Genomic DNA, 22,651 nt, shown 5'->3' on the forward strand with positions numbered 1-22,651 from the left:
CGTAACACCTTTTATAACATAATGCTTGGACCGGAAAAAAGGGCCTAAAATAAAAGTTATAAACTATTGTGACTTTTGTGTGGTGCCAATGCATTTATGGCAGCAGAGCCCACGGTGTAACATCTGTGGGGCTGCCATTTGCCCTTTTAGTGTTTTTCCAGCACTCCATAGGAAGAGGCACTTTGCAATTACTGGAAATGACAAATGGCTTCTGTATCATTTCTTTATTTTTGGAAAGGAGGTAAATCTGGAGAGGTCCAGCCTGTTGCCTGAAATGCAGTCAGTCAGTTGAGAATTTGCATTTGAGGATCATGGAGGTGTGTTCCAATTTAAACTATTCCATGACTCTGTGGAATTACTTGCCCTTAAAAAAATCAGTTGTGTGCAGGTAGCACAAGGAATTCTTTTTACCTGTATTTACCCCTGAGATTACTTTATCAGGAGGTAAAATCTCTGTGGTCTCACCTGTAACCTGTGTTTTGAATTCACTTTTTTTTAATAATAATATAAGAGAATACCCCATCCTCAGTGTATGTTTAACAGTTGATATTAGTTTTCAGGAAGATTGTTTGTATTGCTGATACCTGTCAGGTTGCAGTGGTTTGGACTGTTAAAAATCTGAGGTTTCTGACAGGAAATGGAAGACCACAAATATTCCACATCCTTAAAAATAAAATGGTGTAAGGGTTGAAGGCCCAAACAAGACAGAGTGGGTACTTTGTGGATGGTGAACAGAGCAGAGGGTTGGATTCATCTCCACTGATGTGAATTGATTGAGTGCCAAAATCTAGGAACTCTTTTCTGTGCTTTATGTAGTGTCTTGTGAGTGCTGTACATTTTTATTTAGTGGAATTTTATCTCCTTTAAAAAAAAAAAATACTGATTCTTGTTTATTTTGCTGTAGCAGTTTAGACCTGCTGAACGTAATGGTGAGTTCACAGAGGTGGTACTGAGCTCCTTGGAAATTCCAGTGGGAATTTCACACTCCAAAATCTCTGGTGGAGAACAGTAGGAGCAAAGCAGCTCCATTTTTATAATAATTCTGATTTTGTAGCTGGAGATAAATATTCTTTTATAGCCTATGGATGAGCTTTGTATTCAGGTGAGCCCAACTTATTATGCACCTCAAACCATCTTGTAGCTCAACCTGTGATTATAGTAATTCTTTTTTTTTATATACAAACCTTCCCAACAAAGATTTCACATTGTCACAGTAAAATTCAGCAGGACAAATGCAGACTCACTTGTGAGGGAATCTATTTCTATCAAAAGTGATCACTTCTATTAGAAATTACCCAAGTTTTATATCTGTCAGTTTTCACAAATCTATCTGTCATCTGTTCACCAGTTAATTTTTCATATTGCGAGTGTTCAAATCAAATCAGATGCTGGTCTTCACTAAAAAGGAAATTAGGGGAAATTAAGTGCTTGAGCCTCTGTTACCTTTGTCAACCAGTCTTGCCAACATGATACAATTTATATTAAATCCTCATGACAAGACCTTTTTCCTGCAGAAAAATATTGCCTGGCCTTGATTGTGATCATGTCCTTTGCATCTTTGCAATTTCTTTTAATAAATCTGATTTTGTAATTGTGACCCAAAGCAGTGACAAGCTGCACCACAAGAATGGCCTTTTTTACCCTTTTGCAAACAGCAGTAGAGGCTAGTTTTTAATTGTCTACTCTGCAGATTTTACTCACTATTCCAAGACGGTTGGATATGTCTGCCTATTCTACGTCCAGTAGCAAAGCTGTTGTAATCTGGCATTGAAAATGGGTTTTACCACCACAGTCACCTTAAAGCCACTGATGTTTCATTTTTAAGCCCCTTGGTTTATTTCACCTCTTGTGAGTGTTGGTGTAAATAGGAAATGATGGAATGCACCTCCATTATTGTGCCAAGGAGCTCCCTCTCTGCGAGTTCAGCTCTTCTCTGTAAATCCATTTTCCTACAATGCTTGGAGGCCAGAGAGGAATGTTCAAATATTTAGAGAAAGTGCTGTATAGTATGTTTAGAATGAAACATATTTTCTTCCTGCCCCATTTTCCTGCCATGATGGATGACTTCCTCCTTCCCTAAGTGTTCCAACCAATTGGTTTTACACCTACAATAAATTTTCCTGGAACAGCAGCCCTCTGCTGAAATGGAAATTGCAATAAATGTCCTGGCTGTTTTGAGAAACGCAAGTTCCCCTCAAGGAGGGGAACCTCCACCTGCAAAAATACCCCACTTAAGCAGAAAACACCCAACATTAATCTTGAATGTCAGCGCTTTCCTCAGCTTGATGGGAATTCTCAGCCTTGAGAATTCTGAGCACTTTGCATCCCGGGCTTGGTTCTTCCTGGAATGGGTGTAGAAGCAACATCTTTTAGACTTTCCAGAGAGAATTAACACTACAAAAACTGGTGCCAGGAGAGCTATATGTGAATTGTACGATGGAGGGCTGTATTTTCATTTAGAAATGGAAAATGTAGTGCTGCATTAAGTGTCAGAATCGCAGAATCACAAAGTCACAGAATGGTTTTGTTGGAAAGGATCTTAAAGATCATCCTGCCATGTGCAGGGACACCTCCCACTAGACCAGCTTGCTCCAAGCCCTGTCCAACCTGGCCTTGGAAGGTGTTAAAATCTTGCAAAATTAGATAGAAATGGATTTACTGGGAAGAAGCACTAGAAAAGAAGACAGAATAGTGTGCAATCTCAGACAAAACAAAAATGTGGCTTTTGGTTATGCCTGAGTGACATGACTTGGCTGGAAAATATTTTATTGGTGAATTTATTGTCATTAAGACCCTTTCTTTGACCAGGAGAGAGGAAAATAGTAGCAAGCAGCTATGGGAAGGGAATCTCAGCTGAAATTCATGTCAGGAAACACCGAGGGGAGATTGTGTTATAAAATATACCACAGAGTGTGTTGTAAAATATACCACAGTCAACTCCATTCAATTCTATATCGCATAAAAATACAGTAATGCTCAGTGGGAGCTCAGTGCTGCTTATGCCACTACACAAATTTGCTCCCAGTCCTCTTATTTTTATTGACCTGCTGGGCCTCCCATTTATTTTTACCTGAAGTTCCTAGAATGTAGGTGATTCATTTCCATTCTGTCTGGCCTGAATCAGGACCACCCACATTTCATTGCCTCAGTCCTTTAACTTATTTATAGCTAAAAGGAGAAGTGTTTCTGTTCTTATAGTATCAAATACTATCTGTGAGAAAGCTGCCAAAATGCCTTTAAACTGGGCAAATCCTGAGTGTGATATGTCTGTGTTCTGGTTTTATTATTTCATACTCTGAAAAGGAAATTAAGCTCATGGAAAATATGTGACATGACAGCAGTTGTTGCTGTAATATCGTGCATACAAAGAATGTTGCTGAGGAAACTATTCCATTCTATTTTTGAAAGGATTGTCAGTGTAATTCCTTTTTTTCCAAAGCAAAAGCCTGTATTGCTTTTTTGGGAAAATAGAAAAAAAAAGTCAATTTTTGCCATTTTTAGAAACGGTTATTCAAAACTTTTCCTTGATCCTGAATTCATTTTGGTGTGATTTCAACAGGAAGAATAAAACCCATTTTGTTTCCAAAAATCTAACATTTTATTTCAGCTCTGACTCCACAGCCAAGTTTAAATACTTAGTCCTTTTAGCAGTTATTCATAAGAATTTTAAGCTTTTAATTGGGTAATATACAATTAAATCACAAGAGGGGTTGAACAACTGATCCCTCTTAATGGATTAAAAAATATACCCTGGTAAAGGAGCCAGTCTAAGACCTATTCCCACTTTTATTGTTTGGATATTTCAAGTAGCTTAATGACTAATTTGACTCTTACCCTGATCTCTGTCAGGGATTTAAATTTTATTTCATGATCTGATCTGCCGTATCACACAGATGAAGTGAGATTGGTGCTGGAACAGGACTGAAATCCCAAATGAAACACAGGGTATTGCTCTGTGCTAGCTGCTTTTCCTGATGAACTCCTGGAGTGCAGCTTTCTTCCACTGAAAAAGGCTTTTCTCTAAGACCACTTATTTCTTAGACCATATATTTATTTTATAAATATATGTAAAAATATATATATATATATATATGCACACACACATGAAAGAGTTATATCCTTGTGTGGGAATACTCTCTATTTCTTATTGTTTATTCAAACACCTTTTCTCATTTAAAATGAACATTTTGTCATTAATTTCTTGATTAATTTTCATGTAGGAAGTCCCCAACATCCACTGGCTGTAAAGAAGACCAGATGAAAGAAGTCCTAGATTTGGGTAAGTTATGTCGAGTTTCAGTTTGGCTTTTGCTATCTTTTGTATTTTTCAGAGCTGTGGCCCAATAAATACATAGGAGTGGCTTCTTTTGTAACTCTTAGTTGATTTAGAGCAATTGCATTTGCTATAAACTTCTAAAAAGACAAAGAAAATCAGTAAGAAATAATCAGACAAAGGCTGCCTTGTGTACTTTTATCTGCCCTTTCTGGCTAAAACTGTATTTTCCTTTTTATAAAGGCAATAAATGCTAATTTTCATGTTGATGAGCCCCTAGCACTGAGTATGCTGGGGAGAGCAATTCTTTCCATCCAAGACTTGATTTTTCTTTTTCTTTCAGTCGATGTTGAGGATGAAGAGACAACTGGAGACGTTAATAAGACCCCAGATCTTTCAACACTCTATATGCTTCAAATAGCATCAAAAGCAATTGATATTTCTCTTGCAAAAGTAAGACTAATCATGATAAATATAAATAGATTTGTGAGGTTGTTATTTGAGTTTCCTTAGCCAAAGCTGCAGTGGGTTGCTCTGTGTTGTACTTTTGAACGTGCGCTGTATTCCTGAGTCTATTCCTTGTCCAGGTGACAAAGTAATTTAGGGATGCCTAAATTCAGAAAAATGCCTTCATGCATCAGCCCACTTGAAGCACAGATGATAGCTTTAATTAATTAAGCTTGTATTATTTCCTTAATGCCCCTAGTCAGTTATTCATGTGCTTATTCTCCAGTCCTTTCAACTGACAGTGGTTTATTAGTCCCCTCTCACTGTGTCTGCCTTGCTTATCTCCCCTATTTTGAGCAGAGATGAAATTATTAAATATTTTTCTTTCCCATTCAGACAGAGGAGAGAAAAACTCAGACCAAAAAATAAGGGTGGGTGTCTTCCAATTTATTCCTAGATCAATGAGCTTGGAGTAACTCTACCAGCCCTGAGTAGTTTTTTTTTTTTATTATTATTATTATTATTTCCTGGGCTCTGCTTTAGCATGAATGCAGTTTATTCAGTGTGGCTATTGCTGGCCGTGGTCTGCAGTTGTTCAGGGCCAACAGGTGGATTTGTGCCGCCTGAAATACAGAAATCAAACATTTCATTAGCATTTATCTTGTAGGGGGTCCTTTTCTCCCTCATGTCACCATTCGTTGCTCTTTCAGCTGTTAAATTTCAGGCAGTGTACTGGGATGCTTGCATGGGAAACTCTGCCCCAGACATTAGACATAAATATTTTCCAGTGCTGAGCAGCTCCCAGCATTATGAGTGGAAGGAATATGGCAGGAAAAGGAAAATATTGCTCCTTTTCATTGGGGTGTTGCTATTTACAGTATGGATAAAACAGAAGAGGATGGTTGTACAGTTAGTCATTACCCTTCCACACTCCTCCTTTTTTTTTTCTACAAATTACAGTGTTTTGGATTTGTTTTTGAAATGAGGTTTTTTTTTTCTTTCTTTTATAGGAATTAAAAAATCTCCTGTTTGGCTCCAGTCTTTGTTGCTTCAGTGAAGAATGGAAAATCCAGAGTTTTACATTTAACAATATCCCACAGCTGAAATATGGCATTGTGCAGAAAAAGGTACTGTAAATTCTTTCCTAACAGTGATCTTTGCTTTTTACACTGACTTTACAAAGGCTGTGTGTCAGCAGTGAAAATAAAAAGGTTTCTAAAGACTTTTCCTTTACACTCTGGTTACCAGTGGATGTTGTCAGCTTGTCAGGTCGTGATGGGAGACTTGAGATGGATGGAGGAAAATGTGAAAAAGCTGCAGAAATTGTGCAAATGTTTGTGCGTGTGTGATGGGGAATTATTCACAGGGAGGAGGAGGAGCCACTGCAGCTGAAAGCATGGTAAAAGAATAAAAGAGCATAAATCAAGGGTGGAGTGTAAGAGAAAAAAGATATATGGGCCCAAACAAATTAAAGATGCAGCTTGATGTGACTCACAATGAGATGTAGCAAGCCTTGCCTGGAAAATCACATGGAGATTTTTACTTCCTGAAGATGCTGGGGTCAGCTGATGAGGTTCATTCTTAAAATAAAAGGAGCAAACACCTTGCAGGCACCCTGGGACACTGGCACTGCTGGTGGGCTCACCTCTCCTGCAGCCACAAGATCCCAGCTCCTCCCTACAACGAGGTTTTCATCAATTCTCTGGCAACATCCAGCAGGGGGACAGATGTGGAATGTCCAGCAGAGGAACACATCTGGAATGTCCAGCAGGGGGACAGATCTGGAATGTCCAGCAGGTGGACACATCTGGAATGTCCAGCAGGTCCCTGTGGTGACCAGAGCTGGTAAAACCACCCAGCCATGACTTGGGCCAGCCTGGCCAGCATGTGCCCAGTTGTGCTGGTTTTGCATCACAGAATATTAACAGGAAAGACTTCTCTCCCTAAGTGAACTAAAAAAAGACTCTTCTAGAAGTGTTAAACTGACTGAAAATTTTAAGTTTTATCTCTTTACATTGTCAGTAAGAAAGAGGAAGTTGTAGGGGGAGGGGAAGTGTCCTAAAAGTTTTGTTCTGCTTCTTATTACTCTTTCTTTTAGTTATTGTTCATAAATTTTTCTTTAGACCCTTTTAAAGTTTTGAGCCTGCTTTGCCTTTCTCCTAATCCTACCTCACAGCAGGAAATGAGTACATTCTAGTAGATTCTAGTGAGTGCACTGGTGCTTAGCCAGCACTGAACCCACCACACTCATTGGTGGTACATTGGCCAGGAAATCTCAAATTGGCAAACCAAAACCACTACACCAATCCAGAGAGATTTTTGGTGTTCTCTGATCCAGGGCATCCAGCGACTTCTCTGAGCTCTCCCTTTCAGCCCTGCCTGAGCACCTGGCTCCCAGACAGTGCTTCACCCCTCTCTGCTCTGTGTGGCTCACCTTGGTTTCACAGGCTCAGCCCAGGGACCACCCTCCTGGCACAGGGTCATGGAGCTGCCCCCAAAATCCACCAGATCTCTTGGAAAAATGGATCCTCCCCAGCTGCTTGCTGCTTTTCTGCCATCCCTGGGGCAACATCCAGCAACATCCAACAGGTGGACAGATCTGGAATGTCCAGCAGGGGGATAGACCTGGAATGTCCAGCAGGGGTACAGATCTGGAATGTCCAGCAGGGGACACATCTGGAATGTCCAGCAGGGGGACAGACCTGGCATGTCCAGCAGGTGGACACATCTGGAATGTCCAGCAGGAGACAGATCTGGAATGTCCAGCAGGAGACAGATCTGGAATGTCCAGCAGGTGGACACATCTGGAATGTCCAGCAGGTCCCTGTGGTGACCAGAGCTGGTAAAACCACCCAGCCATGACTTGGGCCAGCCTGGCCAGCACGTGCCCAATCCAGAGAGATTTTTGGTGTTCTCTGATCCAGGGCATCCAGTGACTTCTCTGAGCTCTCCCTTTCAGCCCTGCCTGAGCACCTGGCTCCCAGACAGTGCTTCACCCCTCTCTGCTCTGTGTGGCTCACCTTGGTTTCACAGGCTCAGCCCAGGGACCACCGTCCTGGCACAGGGTCATGGAGCTGCCCCCAAAATCTGTCCTGGTTGAGATGGTCATGGTTGAGATGGAGACAATACAAAACAACACTCCAATTTCAGTAGGCTTCAAACCTTTTTTCGTATTGCATGCATGCTCCTTATACATTCTTTAAAAACTCCTAAGTTTACACATCACTCATTGGTCAGAAGAGACAAACAAAGTGCTCATTGCAGGTTTCTCTTATTCATCCTTCTCTCTTTCCTGGTTTCCAAGTCAACAACCTTGGCAGGAAGCTCTTTCTAGGGTTGACATGGATCCTCCCATCGAACTTTTCTCTGGCTCTCAAAAGCCACTTCAAAACCTCCTCCACAAAAATCCACCAGATCCCTTGGAAGAATGGATCCTCGCCAGCTTTGTGATGCCTTTGTGCCAGCCCTGGGGCTGTGCACCTGCTCCTGGGGTGTCCACACAAGGTCTCTCCCCTCAGGAGCAGGGATCTGAGGAATTCAGTAAATACTTGTAGGCTTCTCTTTCCAAAACACTCATTAAAGCCTCTGTGCTGATGCAGAAAATCTTTATCTGGCCTGAGAGAAGTAGACCATTATACAGAAATGAGAGGAAGAGAGGCTTTGAGGCAAGGACAATGGCTAATAAACATGTCATTAAGATGTTTAATTAACTTACCCCATCTAGTTAAATAATTCATTAGGCTGGTGATCTCAGAAGAAAGCTGCTTATCTCACAAGAAAAGAAGATATTAAATCTAGCAGAAAAAGAAGATATTAACTCTTAATTTAAACTCCAAAAGGAACCGTGGCCGTGGTGGTCACTGGCCCACAGTAAAAGTCACTTTGGTGTTTCCAGCCTGCAGAAAGGATCTCTCATCACTTCCAGCTACTCACTGGCCATTAAATTCCCCACCATGAATTCCAGTGCAGGAATTGTGTTTTGCTGAAATTGTGCCTGTTTCAGCTTGTTAATATATTTCCTTCTCACTTCCAAAATTCAGTTCAGCTCAACATCTCTTCATTTCTTTCTTATGTTAAGCTTTTGTGGTGCTATAAGTAGATATTTAGAATAAATCCTGTTACTTCTTTTTTCACTGAGAGGCCTGCTGGACTGACACAAACCTTGCTGTTTTCCTTCATATATTTCAGATTATTCACTCATCAGTTACTTAAATAAATCTAGAGAAGCAGAGTATATATAATACAAATGAGAAATGAGAAGGTGTCAATATCTAAGCTATTCTAATTTCCATGCTGCATTTACCTGCAGGTTCCCTTCCCTTGGTGCTGCATTTAGGACAGTCAGAGAATTAAACTGATCCTTTAATCACATTGCTGTGTGAAAACTGCTGTGTTGCCCTGATTTTTAAAAGTGTTAGGTTTTCTTTTATAGTTCTTTTGAAAGTTTTAAAGTTCTCATAAAACTTCTTTAACCTTCTGTTAATATTTACATATTTCTACTGGAGTTCTCATGCACTGTTCATGTAAAGAATGATTGTTTTGTGTTCTTTGTGAGAGAATTGATGGACTGTTGGTTTGACCAGTGTGGTTAGAGAAGTTGTAATTCCATCCTCCAATCCACAGTCACCTTTAGAATTCTATAAATACCAGATATTTGAATAAAACTTTCTCTTTTTCTCTTTTGAACTTGCCAAGCTTCTGTGTACTCATTTTGTGTCCAGTAGTGACACTGCAGGGCTGGCTGCCCTTTCCCTTCTTCTGCAGGGTTTGAGGGGAGTTTGGTGGGTGACATTGTGGTGTCTGTGATGCCAGCCTTCTGTCCTGCATGTAGCCCAAAACCGGCTCTGAATCCATAAAATTTAAACTTAATATGGCATTTCTTGGTATTGTGATTTATTTCCTCTGAGACTGATAATTTGAAGGATTCAGACTTTCTTGGTTTTCTGTCTCTTCCCCAGTGAGAGGGAGAGAGGCAGGATCTGAAGTGCAGAGGGCTGTCCTGAAACCTGTAATCCTTGTTTAGTGATGCAGGTGGGAACTGGAGGTTGCTGAGAGGAGGTGCAAGAGCAAGGCTTGTTTTCAGTCCTTGGTAAACACTCAGATTTGATTTCTCTCTGAAAATTAAACTGCAGCTCAGTGGGGATCAGGAGGTTTTTAGTTCATATATCCCGGATTTCAGTAAAACCCCACATTTCTTTTAACATTATAGATGTCTTGGTCTTTTCAGGAAAAATGGGCAGGAGCCACAAAAACACTTAAAAACCTTGATTTTCATTGGCTTGCACAAAACCCCAGAGCCACAGACAGCACTGTAAAGTCCTGGCTACAAAGAGAGGGATGAAAGGGTGGCTTTGGGCTGGGTGGGGGCTCACAGGGGTTTTCCCCAGCATCCATCAGTTTTTTGCTCATGGAGTGTCCCATTTTCCCCCAGGGTGGCCCATGTGGGGTTCTGGCTGCTGTCCAAGCCTGTGTCCTGCAGCAGCTGATCTTTGCAGACAGCAACAGGAACAAAGACACCCGGTAAGGCAGTGACATTTCAGGAGTTCTGCCTACAGAAGTTAAAAAATTATAATTCTAATTAATAATTTCATTGTTATTAATTTTATGTCTCGGCTGCAGCCACTCAGGAGCCTTTTGAGTTTGAACTTACTGAATTTCTTTTTGTTTCAGAGAGAGAGAGAAAGAAAGCAGCTTCTAATTTACTTGTGTTTACTTCCCGTGGAACTGTAGGAATGTAGAAGTTGGTGTCTTATTTGTGTAATTGCTTGTGATTAACCCAAGAACCTCTACAAAAACCAAACAGCTTGAATTGAGGCCAATGTAAATTATTTAGCCTCGAGGTCCTCATGGAAGTTGGATTTCAAACAAAAAAGTAATCAAGGTTTGAAAGACCATGAAGTTCATCCAGTGTTTTGACACTAAGAATCTCAACAGGGTTGAAAAATTAAAGTTATAATGATTTTTTTTCTTGTAACTGCTTTTGATCGTTCCTGTTTAAACTCCTTAATGGAATTTGAATTTATATTCTGTGTATTTTCTACTTGCTTTAAAGGAATTTTGTTAGGTGTTGCTGCTGACAAGGAAATTGCTTGGACTGCTATAATAATGATGTACTTGTCACGTTGCTAAAGGAACATGGGTTCTGAATTAAATTCTGGAAAATAATGCCTTAAAAATTACTTTGTTACCAGTTTTCATGTATTTGCCTTTTGTTTTCAATAAGACTTTAAGTCCTTCACAAAAGACAAATTCCACAAAGCCTCCCTGTGCCCTAAAGAAACAGAATGTTTAATAGGGAAAATTATTTTTCTGGTTTGTGCTGCCATCACCTTCTTTTATTTGTGACCTCCATTACTCTGACCTCAATTTAGAATGAAGAGAAGCTTTCATGCTGAGATCCCTCGTTACCTTACAATATAAAAATGTTCCTCTTGTATTAAATTTTGGCCTTAAATACCCATTTTTCAGGTTGGAACTGTGTAGGAAAATGCTGTGATATCTGTTGACATTCCTTAGTGCTGTCTGCCGTACCCTTTAGTGTAAATTCATTGTTTGGGCTGTTTTTCATCAATATTGGAAAGAAACAAGTACCTGTAGAGCATCATTATTTGTCTTCAGCATCCAGGATGGGAAGTGACAGAAATTATCCTGCAAAACTTTAAGATTCTAATTTAGATTATAATGAGGGCAGACTTTCCAAGGTTCTTGTCTACATAAAAGAAAAACCTCAGAGACTTTCTTGCAGGAAACTCAGTGCATTCTTAGATTTTATGACCAGGAATCTCTACAGAAGAATTATTTCTGGCTGTGAAAACCAAGAATTTCTTGCAGCTTTGAGGACAGCCTTTGATCATCTGCTCCTTGGTCCCTTTGTGTCTCAGGTCATCCTTGGTGAAAACAGAGATGATAATTTCCCTCTTGCAGCATGGTTCAGAGATCATAAGTGAAATAAAATTATGTGGCACCCAAAAAAGTGGATGGAGGCCAGGTTGTTTAAACTGGGTGTCCCAACTCGAGCCATCTCCAACAAATCCTGTTTACTTGGCAGAATTTGCCTCTCCTGTTTTACCCCTCTTGTTATCCACATGGTTTGAAAAGATTTTTGGGTTTTATTCATGAGATAAACATACTTTTCTTATGCTGTGTTTGCCATGGGCAGAAACTCCCAGCAGGCAGAAGGGAAGGGAAGCCTCAGAGCTTCAGAGGAGAGGATAAATATTCCTAACTCTAACCTGGATTTTCAAATTATCAGCCATTTCACAGGAAGTGTTTGATTTCAGGCTTCTTTGACATTCAAGAAATAGTTATCATGTCTCCTTCTTCCTCTGCTGTCTCTCTCAGACACAGAAATTACTTGTGATTCCCATGAATTTCTGGGTGTCTGTATTAGAACACAGGCAGAGAGAAGAGAAAGTTGTGATTATAATTTTTTTTTTTTTCACTTGAAAACTCTCATCAATTATTTCCCATATCTCACATCCTTCAGAGAGGGAAACATTCTCTAATTTAACATTATTTTCAAGGCAGACATTGAACTTGAAAGTCTGTTTAATTTTTTTGACGTTTGGTGTTTCTTGTTTAGTCTTTTGAATTATTAGATCTTTTACTCAAACAATGGGAACAGGTTTTGTCCTCATCTCCCATGCTGGTAGCACTCTAAAACTGATAAAATCTGAATTTCAAAGACTGCCATTCTTGGAGCCACTAGAGAAAACTCCAGTTATGTTCTTCCTAGGGGTATGGGATCTTTTGGCCACTTCTTCAGTCTCATGGATATTGTGTTTATTATCAAATCTGCCAGTTCTCCACCTCGTGACTTTCAGCCTCCTGGTCCTGTAATGTTTTAGGTCCTGACTTTGGAGCACACCTTATCTTAAAAAAATGCAAGCAGCATTTACTGCAGGTGGTACTTTGGAGAAAGTTTAGTTGTGGGTAAAAACATCATGGTGTAGATTTGTTTAAAAGGGTTTAGTAAAAACTTCAGAAAGAAATTAAGTATGAATGCATTTAGAAACTAAAAATCATAATTAAAACGTAAGACAATCCTGTTGGAGAATACTGAAAGCTTTATTACAGATTTAAGATGAAGTAGCTTCTCTTGTCCATTATTTGCCAATATGGTACTTTTCCCTGAAGCATTTACCTGCTTTTTTGTCCAAACAATTAAAAATATGTTTTTTGGAAGAGGAACTCCTTCTTTCAGAAGAGGAATCCTTTATTTTCTTTCAGGGTGTGGTAACAGATCTATGTTTAACCAGTTCCTGTTGTTGATCATACATTATTTATTCTTCTCTTGATTTTCATCCATTGCTTTTAATGATAAAACAAGTTTTTTTTTTAATCATTCCTTTAATTACTTTAATCAGACACCACCTTAAGTAATGATCTTCTAGAAGTGAAGACTGTGAATTTCATCACTTAAACTCACCTGTATGACAGGAGCAGTGTCAGAGCACAGAGAGATATCAAATTTACAATTATTATTTATAACCCTCATTAGGAGCAACATAAACTCATAGAGGTCCCCCAAAAAGCAGCACAGAGTTGTTAATACTTGACTTTGCTGAATTAATGTCCTTGTAATGCCTGTTTTCCTTCTGATTTGAGATGAAACCCACCCAGTGTGCCCAGTTTGTTCTGCAGCAATCTGAAGAGAATTTTTCTCCCTGCAGTTCCTTTCACTGGGTCTGATTATCTTCAAGGTCCAAAGTACCTTCTTAAATGCCTGAAGTGAGGTTTCTCCTCAGAGAATGGTTCCAAAAAGCCCAGTGGTGACATCAATGGCATCTCCCTCTGCAGGTGCTGAGCAGTCTCAGCACGGGGTGTGCCCTGGGTGCTCTCGTGTCCTCTCATTCTGCTGTTCATTCCCAGAGAAAGGTGGGGTTCAGCTCTACCTTTACCCCTGGAATGTCTCCCCAGTGACAATACCAGCTGCCTCTCCAACTCACAGCATTTTTGGCCGTCCAGGTTGTCTCTTTCTCAGCTGTAGAAGAACTGAGGTACCTAGATGATGATTTTCTGACGCAGCTCACCGGAGCCTTGTTATTAACCATTCTAAAACTCTCTCTGAAGATGCACGTGTTCTTTTAGGGAAAAACCTGCCCTGAATCTGTTTGCCCTCACATTTTGCTGCTTGTCTCTCTCCTTTATTTCCTGGACTGCAGTTGTCTCCAGCCCTCAGAAGCTCACAGGACCAAGTGCCTCTCCCTGGCTCTCGCTGACATTCTGTGGCGTGCGGGGGGCCACGAGAAAGCCCTGGTGGCACTGTGAGTAGAAGAAGCACTTTCATTCCCTGCACACTGCTCTTGTACGTCTACCTGTCCCAAATCTACATAATTGACAATAGAAATGCTGTGTAAGCTGCATTTATGCCACCTAAAGCAGCCTGAGGAGCAATGCAAAATGTAATTTCTGCTGCCCCAGTAGCTGGAACAGAATAGACAAAACACTTTGAAGTTGCTGTGAAAGATCCTGGATCGTTATTTAATTGATGGATTGGATTTAATTGGTTGTAGGGATCCTCCACAATCTTCTTATTAAGAGTTATTTTTCCAGATGCAGCATTCTGCTCCTGTATTGCAGGATATCCCATTATGGCAGGAATGAAGATCCTTTTGCTGTATTTGCCAGCTTAGTTTATGCAATGCAATTAGGCTGCTTGTACACAAAACATCCAACTTTTAGATCCCTAGCTTTGGCTGCACGGGAACCTAAAGGATATTTTTTAAGTGAGTTGGGTTTTGTGGTCATAATTTATTTCCTTTATTAGATCAACTGAAATAGCTGCAAAATAAGAGAGAGGCTTTGGGACACAGAAATCCTTTGTAAACCTGAAAGAGAAGCAGCAAATTCAAAGACATTTTAAATGATATTTCACATGTTTTACATCTCAAACGTGCTTCCTCTGTGACATTTTACATATGTTCTTCTGCTTGTTTGAATGTCATTACTCTAAAAATATTTTTCAATAGAAACTGTCGTTAACATCTTATATTTATCCTCTTTCTGTAAGGAGAAACTTGTAATTCATGTAAGACTGAGAGAGCACAGCACGGATAAAGTGCTTGTTTCACTGACAGAAGTTTGATTTGCAATATACACTTATTTACAAGAAATCTTTTTTTAAAAAGTCATTAAAAATAATAATAATGCAAATCTTTGGCACATCATTCAGCTCATATAACATGTTGATTTCTCTTTAATGTCATTTTCTTCCTTTTAACATGAGTTTTGTCTGAATATCCCCTTCAGGCCATCAGGAAGACAGCAGTTCACTCCCACAGGGAAATACAAGGCAGATGGAATCCTAGAAACTGTAAGGCTCTGTGTGTTTCCCAATCTCCCATTCTTGCTTTCCGTATTTCAGTTCAGTGAATCTGATGTCTGTTGCTCTCTTAATATTTTAAAATTGAATTAGTTATGATCCAAAACCCAATAGGAGATAAAATCCCATAGCCTGCCTGGCTCTGAGTTGTCCCAGTGGCTGTGGTCAATTGGGTTCTCTGAAATCCTCTTTTTTTTTTTTTTTTTTAATTTACCTTCCAAACCTATAAACTCGGCCTGCTTTTAATGACACACAGTAAAAATGAACGTGGGCCCCTCCAATTGACCATGAGCATGAAAAGGCACTATTTTCTTCTTGTCTTACACAGAATTCTTTGCCTTTTTCCTCCTCCAGAAGCTCCAAATGGCAGAACACTTTCCAGTTATGCCTTGTTTCCATCTGAGGCACTCTGATGGCTTTGCAAGCAGTGGTGCCTTCAGCCAGGCTTTAGTGGTTGCAGGAAATGTTTTTTGGCCTCATAAAAGGGGGAATGGATGTCTCAAAAAATCTGAAGATGGAAAAACAGGCAAAGAATATTGAAGTGAGGGCCTGGATCTGTGAGCTCTCCTGGATTTCATGTTAAACAGGAATAGTCATATTCTCTGAGTGTGGTAAATGCTTCACCAGGGTACAAACCCCTGAGCTTCTTGCCCATCCTGTGTCTTCTCAAGCTGCAGTATTCCTCTGTTCTAGGAATTGTTATTCATTCCATGAATGAAAAACAATTATTTCATTTCATGCATAAATGAAATAAATTTCGTTTCATGCATTTTAAGCATTTAAGACAATGCTTAAAATTGAATCAAAGTGTCTGTTCGAGAAACTTAAAAATCATTAAAGAGCAGCTTTGAAAAATTCAGAATATATCAGGTGCTGAGGTGTAATTCAATGCCAAATGACAACAGTAAGAGGTAGATTTCATTAGATCTTTATTTCTTTTTTGTTAGTTCAGATCTTTCCAGGCAATTTGAAAGTTTTGGCTCCTTCATTTCAGCTTTCAGGTTATAAAAATGAGCTGCTGTTTTTAAGTCACCTTTGTTTCCTTCCTGCATTTCTTCCCAGCTGATACTTCACAGTGCCATGAGATATGAGGACCTGATTGTACTTCTACAGCAGAATATTCACCAGGTACTGTGTTTAATTATATATTAATTAAACAAATTATGGTTCAGCTACCAGTCTTTGTGTCTATTAGTCTCACACAATGTGTTCTGAACACTGTTTCTACAACTCTATGGACATGTTATGCATTTTAACAAACACAGCAACCAACAAATCCAGCTTTAGCATAAATCACAGCAATTCCTTCTGCCTTCAGTTCCATTTGCATTTCTGGAGAATTGGGCAAAAAAAATTTATACACAAACAAACAAAATAACACCAAAATCCTTGACAAACAAACAAACAAAATAACACCAAACTAACACCTTTTCTTTTGCAGTTTGAAATTGGTCCCTATGGCTGCATCCTCCTGACTGTGTCTGTCATCTTGTCAAGATCCATCAACCTGTGAGTGCCTCTCTAGCCTTGTTTCATAAACTGCACAGCAAAGTGAGCTGGGAAAAGCAGGGAGAAATCCATGGTGTGCTTCAATCTCTGGCCTTTTTACTCTGTCCTGGTGTTTGCTCTGATAAATATGGGGGAGTTGTGCAGATTTACCCACCTAATCTTGGCTTTTCTTGTTGTATGCATACACTTGTGTGTGTGTACAATTATATTTATATCTATATGTATATCTATTGTAGTGATCAGTCCACCACATCTGATATCAAATCCTCCATCTAAATATTAGGAATCATGTCTGAGGTTGTTTTTTGTTCTCTCTACCTTGGCAGTTTAAGCAAGACTTGTTTAAAGGGTTATATATTTCACACACTTCAGGTATCTCAGGTAGGGGGGAATAACCTCACTGTGATGACTTCCCCAGTCTCTCTGTCAGTCATAAGGAAATAAAATGGGTGAGGCAGCTCATTTTTAGGTAGCTGTAAGTAATGCATGACAAATCTGCTCTCAGTTTATTGCTGTAATGCATATTCTGAGCTCTAGCTCATGGGAAGGCATCATGACCTCTTTAAAAAGGCTTGCCCAGGCACAGTGGCATTCTAGTGGAGCTTTTGTAGAGACTGAAGGTGTTTCTGTGGTGCTGTGGGTGTCAGTGGGTCAGAATATAAAGGTTTCCTTCGTTCAGTCAAGTTTTCACTGCTGTGAGAATCCCCAGGAGCAAGGGGAAGCTGCTCCCTGCCAGTTTGCAATAAACAAGTGACACGGAGAGAGCAGCTGCACTTGAAAGCAGCACGAGGCTGATTTATGGAAGCTTTTATTTCTTACAGCTCTGCATTGTCTTGACAAGAAACAGCAGCTTAGTCCAAATTTGAGATCCACAATCAGTTCTCACCTGCTGGGATCCCAGCAAGGATTTGCAGATTGAGTTGGTTTTTTGGTTTTATTGTAATTTCTTCTTTTCTTTGGCTTATAGTAACACTACAGCCCTTGGCTTGACTCCACTTTTGTAGTCTAACACAAATGATGTGATAATTTCAGGGCACATGCCATTTATTCTCATTTTTCTGAGCTGGTTGCAACAGAGAGATTCAGATTAGTAAAGTTACTTGTGCAAGTAATGATCTGTAGGTTCATAATTGCTGCTGTCTGCACTGCTTTGCTTGCTATAAAATGATAAATATTCTTTAATCATTTAAGCAAGGATATATTCTCCCTCATCACCTCCCAGTTCCAGCCAGATGGATTATGACAAGGCCAATCAATCATCTGTGTTTTTATTTGGGGGAGCTGTGTCTGAAGTGAACATGACAATTCCTTTTGGTGCCTGTTTGAATTTTAAACTACTTAAATATTTTTACAGATCTGATGCACAATGTCAGAACAGTTTATGAAGTGCAGTTCTGTTTTGAGGAATTGCCATGATTTTCTCACAAAACTTCATTTTAAAGTACTGTTTCTCTTCTAGCTTGTACTGTGTAAGACACTGCATTGGTACCTTTTTTTTTTTTATAAGAAATGGTATTTTTTTTCTGTTTTTGAACAAAATGGAAAGTGAGTTTAGACCCTTGCATAATTTTTTTTTTTTTTAAGAAGTGCAAACTGAATTTTGTTTATGTAATCTTCAGCAGTCATTTTAGCTGCCTATGTCACCTTGCTTCTCTTAGGATATTAAAAATATCAAGACAAATAACTCAGTGCTGATATCCTCAAGAAATATGAACTATTCAGAGAGTGTTACCAGCATGATAAGCAATTATTTACATAACTGGCATACTTCTGGATGAACAGCTGAAGACAAACAAGAGTTGGTTTAGATAATGGAATTTTAGCCAGTAATAGATCTCCCTGGGATTGTTCTGCCCCAGTTTTTGGTTTTTTTTTTTTAAACAGAAAAATTAGCAGGTTTTTACAACTGAAAACTCAGTGGAAGTTTCAGTATTCCAGATTTTTGTGTGCATATTGCACTGAAAAAAAAAAAAAAAAGATTGTTTAATTTTAGTTGAGGAGTTGAAAGCACTTAGATTCTTCCTATTTTGAGTGTTATTATCTGTCTTAATGATCTTTATTGCCCAGAGAGGTTGTGGACTCCCCATCCCTGGAAGTGTCCGAGGCCAGGCTGGAGCACTCTGGGACAGTGGAAGGTGTCCCTGCCCATGGCAGGGGTGGCACTGGATGGGCTTTAAGGTCCCTCCCAGCCCAAACCATTTCAGGATTCAGTGATTTGTTTTCTTTCTGTGTAAGTATTTGCATTTAGGCCTTTAAACTCAAAAAAAGAGGAAAAAAACCCATGGTTAATTTTGCTTATTTTGGATGTCTGTCTTAGAATGACATAAATAATCTCCTGAAGTGCTTGGCTATCTCCCCCAAAAAGTGAGAAAATCTAAATAACCTACTCATAAAGAAATTTTACACTGTAGATATCAAGTTGAAATCTGGTTTTTAGTGACAGGTCAATGAAAAATGGGAGATTAAACGTCAATAATGCAGAGCATTATACATTAAAAAAACCACTCTTACATCTGTACTCACCTAGTGATGGGCTTTAAATAGGCTGTTACAAAAAAAGGAGAGAAATTCTGGCACCACCACTAGAAATTTAATTATCTGAACACATCAGTTCAATTTTCTGTGATAGACAAGAGATAAATCATGTGTTGAGAGTTGAAAACAGAATAAAAACACATTAATGACTTCATATAAATATATGATATTCCACATTTCATTTTGCATTTTAGTCTTGTCTTCCCAGGCCAGTAAAGTCACATTACTACTGGACCAAAGTGGAAGACAAAAACAAAGTTTGCCTTTAATTTCACAGATAAAAACAAATCTTTTTTCTTCACCAATAAAGAGGAATAACTTGGAAGTAATAAAAATTCAGGCACTCATGACAAGGTTGAATACATTATTCCTCCGAGTCCAAGAGCTTGGGTGCTCTCAGGGAAGCACTCAGGCTTTGATGTTAAAACAAGCATAATTCTAATTTGTTTTCCACAGCATAAACAACTTTCAGTACTGGGAGATGAGGAGGCCAAAAGTATCAAGAGGTTCAAATAAATTTTGAGCAATTAATGAAAGGTGCAGGCTCCAGCATCCCTAAACCCCCTGGCCTTGATGTTGTCTCCATGCCCCCCATTTTTGTGTTCTGCCTTGATGTTTGCTTCTGCTTTTGTTGCTTTTTTTGGTCCAGCTCCATAATTTTTACATTGTTACAGATCTTCCCTTGAAAATGGAAATTCCAGCTTTCAGCCAGGTCTGCTGGGCAGTTGTTCTAGGATCACGGGCAGTCTGAAGCATTTTTATTTCAGGGGGACGCATGCCAGGAAATGCAGGAGTTTGTGCCTCTTTGTAGATTTTGGGTAATGAGTTTTTCATGCTCCAAGCACTAATGATCATCACCGCCTGAGCTGATAACAAATGGCCAGAGAGGAGTGAGAATTCCTGAGGAAGTTGCTGAGAACGCGTTGTTGCTTCTGGTACAGGAAGGAATTCTGGTTCCTAACAATTGTTACCTGTTTTTTTATTTTAATTTGTTTTTTTTTTTTTAACAACCAGCAAAAAAATTTTAAAAAAAGTCATATTATAGCAGCTCAAGGGACTAATCTTTCTGAGTGTGCAAGATGTGTGCTGGGATCTTGACGTTGATGAGAGCTACAGGATATTTTCCATGCATGGGAGAGAAAATGAGCTCAGAAGTTGGGCTGCAAGCCCCCACTGAGGCTCACCACTGAGTGTAGGAAAGTTGTGAATATTCAGGAGTGGTTTTAGTGACAACTCAAGTGATCCCCACAATCTGACTGAATTTCCAGCCTGCAGTGGGACTGCACCACAGCTTTCCCTGCTGGGTGCTGCCTCATCCTCTCCCAACCCTTGGTCCCTTCCTTGCTGTGCTTACTCATGCAAAGCCATTCCTGGAGTGGGGTGTGGCTTCTTTGGATGCACCCAGTGGGTCCTCAGCTTTCTTTAAATTCCAGCTCCTCACCAATCCTGTTCCCACATTTTTTCCTAATTACTGCAATAACTTGTTGTAGTTGAGATAGTCGTAGTTGAGGTGAAGACAGTGCAGAGCGGCACACTCCATCTTCAGAAGGCTTCAAGCTGTTTTCATTCTAGCATGCATGCTTTTTATACCTGCTTACAAAACTCATAAATTTACACTTTACTCATCGGTCACCAGAGACAAACAAAGTGCTTATTGGAATAGGCAGTTGCAGGTTTCTCTTATTTATCCTTCTTTCTTTCTTGGTTTCTGTGTCAACAACCTTGGTAGGAAATTCTTTCAGGGTTAAATATGGATCTTCTTATCAAACTTCCCTCTGGCTCACAGAACCCACTGTAAAACCTCCTCCACAATATCTTACTGCATAAAATCATCATTACTAGAAGCCAGGAGAGCAAAGAACTCGTGGAACAAGAAAATTCCTTGGGTGGAATCCCTTTGTGGAAAACCAGCGCATTGCAATTTTCAGGCTACCTGGAGACAATTCACAGAGCCTGATCTGAAACACGGGCTCATTGTGCTGCTCACAAATCAAAATGCCACTGTTTGCATCACTTTTGTGACTTGGGGATTCTTTATCAGTTACTGATAGCAGGTCACGTGTTGCTCTCCAGTCATGATTGGTCACTGGGTGGCTTTTCCATGTTTTCTCTCAAGTGTTGCTGTGAGAATAAGTAAAACAATGGCTTCAGCTGTGGGAAAAATAAAAAAGGAGACTGATTTTGCAAGTCAGGAGGAGGCTGTGTACTTCATTAAGGTTGGCTGCTGGTAAACCTTGGAAAATACACGTCAACATCTTCTTCCTTGTTGTGATCCCACAGCTCTGTTAACTACACTTCTCTAGTCCTTACTGCTCCAGAGAAGGGTGTTCAGACCTGTTTCAAAGTTATCTGTGCTGTTCCCGTTTTGGTGTTGGGGAATTTTGGTTGTTTGGAGTTGGTTGTTTTGTGTGTTTCTTTATTTAACTTACTTATTTCAAAAGCCAGTGGGTACTTTAAAAGTCTGTTGTTTTTAAAGTCGAACAAATCACATTATGACTCCTTATCAGTGTAGGATTTCTCACACCCAATAACTCTGTCCTTGATTATTACCAATTCACCTCATTCTCTGAAATCTATTAATGAACAGTTTTTCACTTGAGGGAATCAGATTATTAAAATTATGTTGTTCTGTGCACTTACTCTTCATTCCTGTGGTACATTTTACTTAACTGGACAAGTTAAATCTCCTTAATCTGCCATTCTGCTCCATCTTTGAAATAAAAACATGCAGAAGCACCAAATCATGTTAAATGCTGCCCATTATTATGCCCTTTACCATGGTCAAATATATCTGTTTATCATCTTGGGTTTACTTCTGTAATAATTTGTCTGGTTGCAAGCAATCCTACAAGAATCTTCCTCTTCTGGTCCATTGGCAAACTATTTTTACTTTTTTTTCTTTTTTTGTAATTTTAACAGTTCTGTGTGCCTTTACTCATCAAGAGAAGTTTTTTATTCTATTAGTTTTTATTCTATTTCTGCTCTATTTATTATTTTTAGTAGCAGGAAATAATCATTACTGCAGTAATCTTTTTTTTTTCTGTATCCTTTCTGTATCATTTACTGTAAAATAACCCAAATTCTGACACATTACTGGACTTTAAATCTCTTTCAGTCATGCAGGACTTTGAAAAGGAAAGTGATGCTCTGCTGGCTCATGAGCTGTGGGTGGAACAAAGGGTCCCCCACCCTCAATCCACTTTCCTTTGCTGACACCTTTTCCTGTCCCAGAGCCAGTCTCTAATTTGGAGTTCCCCTGAAATTCACCTTCTCTCCTGATGCTGTTTGGTTGCTGGAGAAAGGCTTTCTGTGAAATATCCATTTGGCTGGGCCAGGGGAAAAGTCCAATTGCAGCTTCTCATGAAGGATCCGCTCACTTGGGGCACTCTCAGCTCTTGATGGAAGTAGATTTTTCTGTGATCCAGTTTTCTGAGAAAACCTTTTTAAAGGTAGTTTCCACTCCACTTGAGAGTGCCTGGGAGAGCAGCAGGGGGAAGTTGTGTCTGGGAGCAGTTTGCACTCAGGACTTGCAGTTATGTAATATAAATAGATGTCATCGTGGT

At 39.6% G+C, this 22,651-nt stretch overlaps 1 protein-coding gene across 2 annotated transcripts in view; it reads left to right on the top strand.

The window, feature by feature from the left end:
• Positions 1–22,651, top strand: part of MINDY4 (MINDY lysine 48 deubiquitinase 4) — a 70,282-nt gene that overhangs the window by 16,272 nt on the left and 31,359 nt on the right. For both annotated transcript variants that reach the window (XM_068175652.1, XM_068175662.1), the window contains exons 6-13: positions 4,221–4,279; positions 4,617–4,726; positions 5,731–5,847; positions 10,152–10,240; positions 13,885–13,986; positions 14,972–15,035; positions 16,107–16,172; positions 16,486–16,553. In XM_068175652.1, coding sequence (XP_068031753.1) covers positions 4,221–4,279; positions 4,617–4,726; positions 5,731–5,847; positions 10,152–10,240; positions 13,885–13,986; positions 14,972–15,035; positions 16,107–16,172; positions 16,486–16,553 — 675 coding nt within the window. The remainder of the gene's footprint in view (positions 1–4,220; positions 4,280–4,616; positions 4,727–5,730; positions 5,848–10,151; positions 10,241–13,884; positions 13,987–14,971; positions 15,036–16,106; positions 16,173–16,485; positions 16,554–22,651) is intronic.

Source organism: Anomalospiza imberbis, chromosome 1, assembly GCF_031753505.1.
Source record: "Anomalospiza imberbis isolate Cuckoo-Finch-1a 21T00152 chromosome 1, ASM3175350v1, whole genome shotgun sequence".
Taxonomy (NCBI): domain Eukaryota; kingdom Metazoa; phylum Chordata; class Aves; order Passeriformes; family Viduidae; genus Anomalospiza; species Anomalospiza imberbis.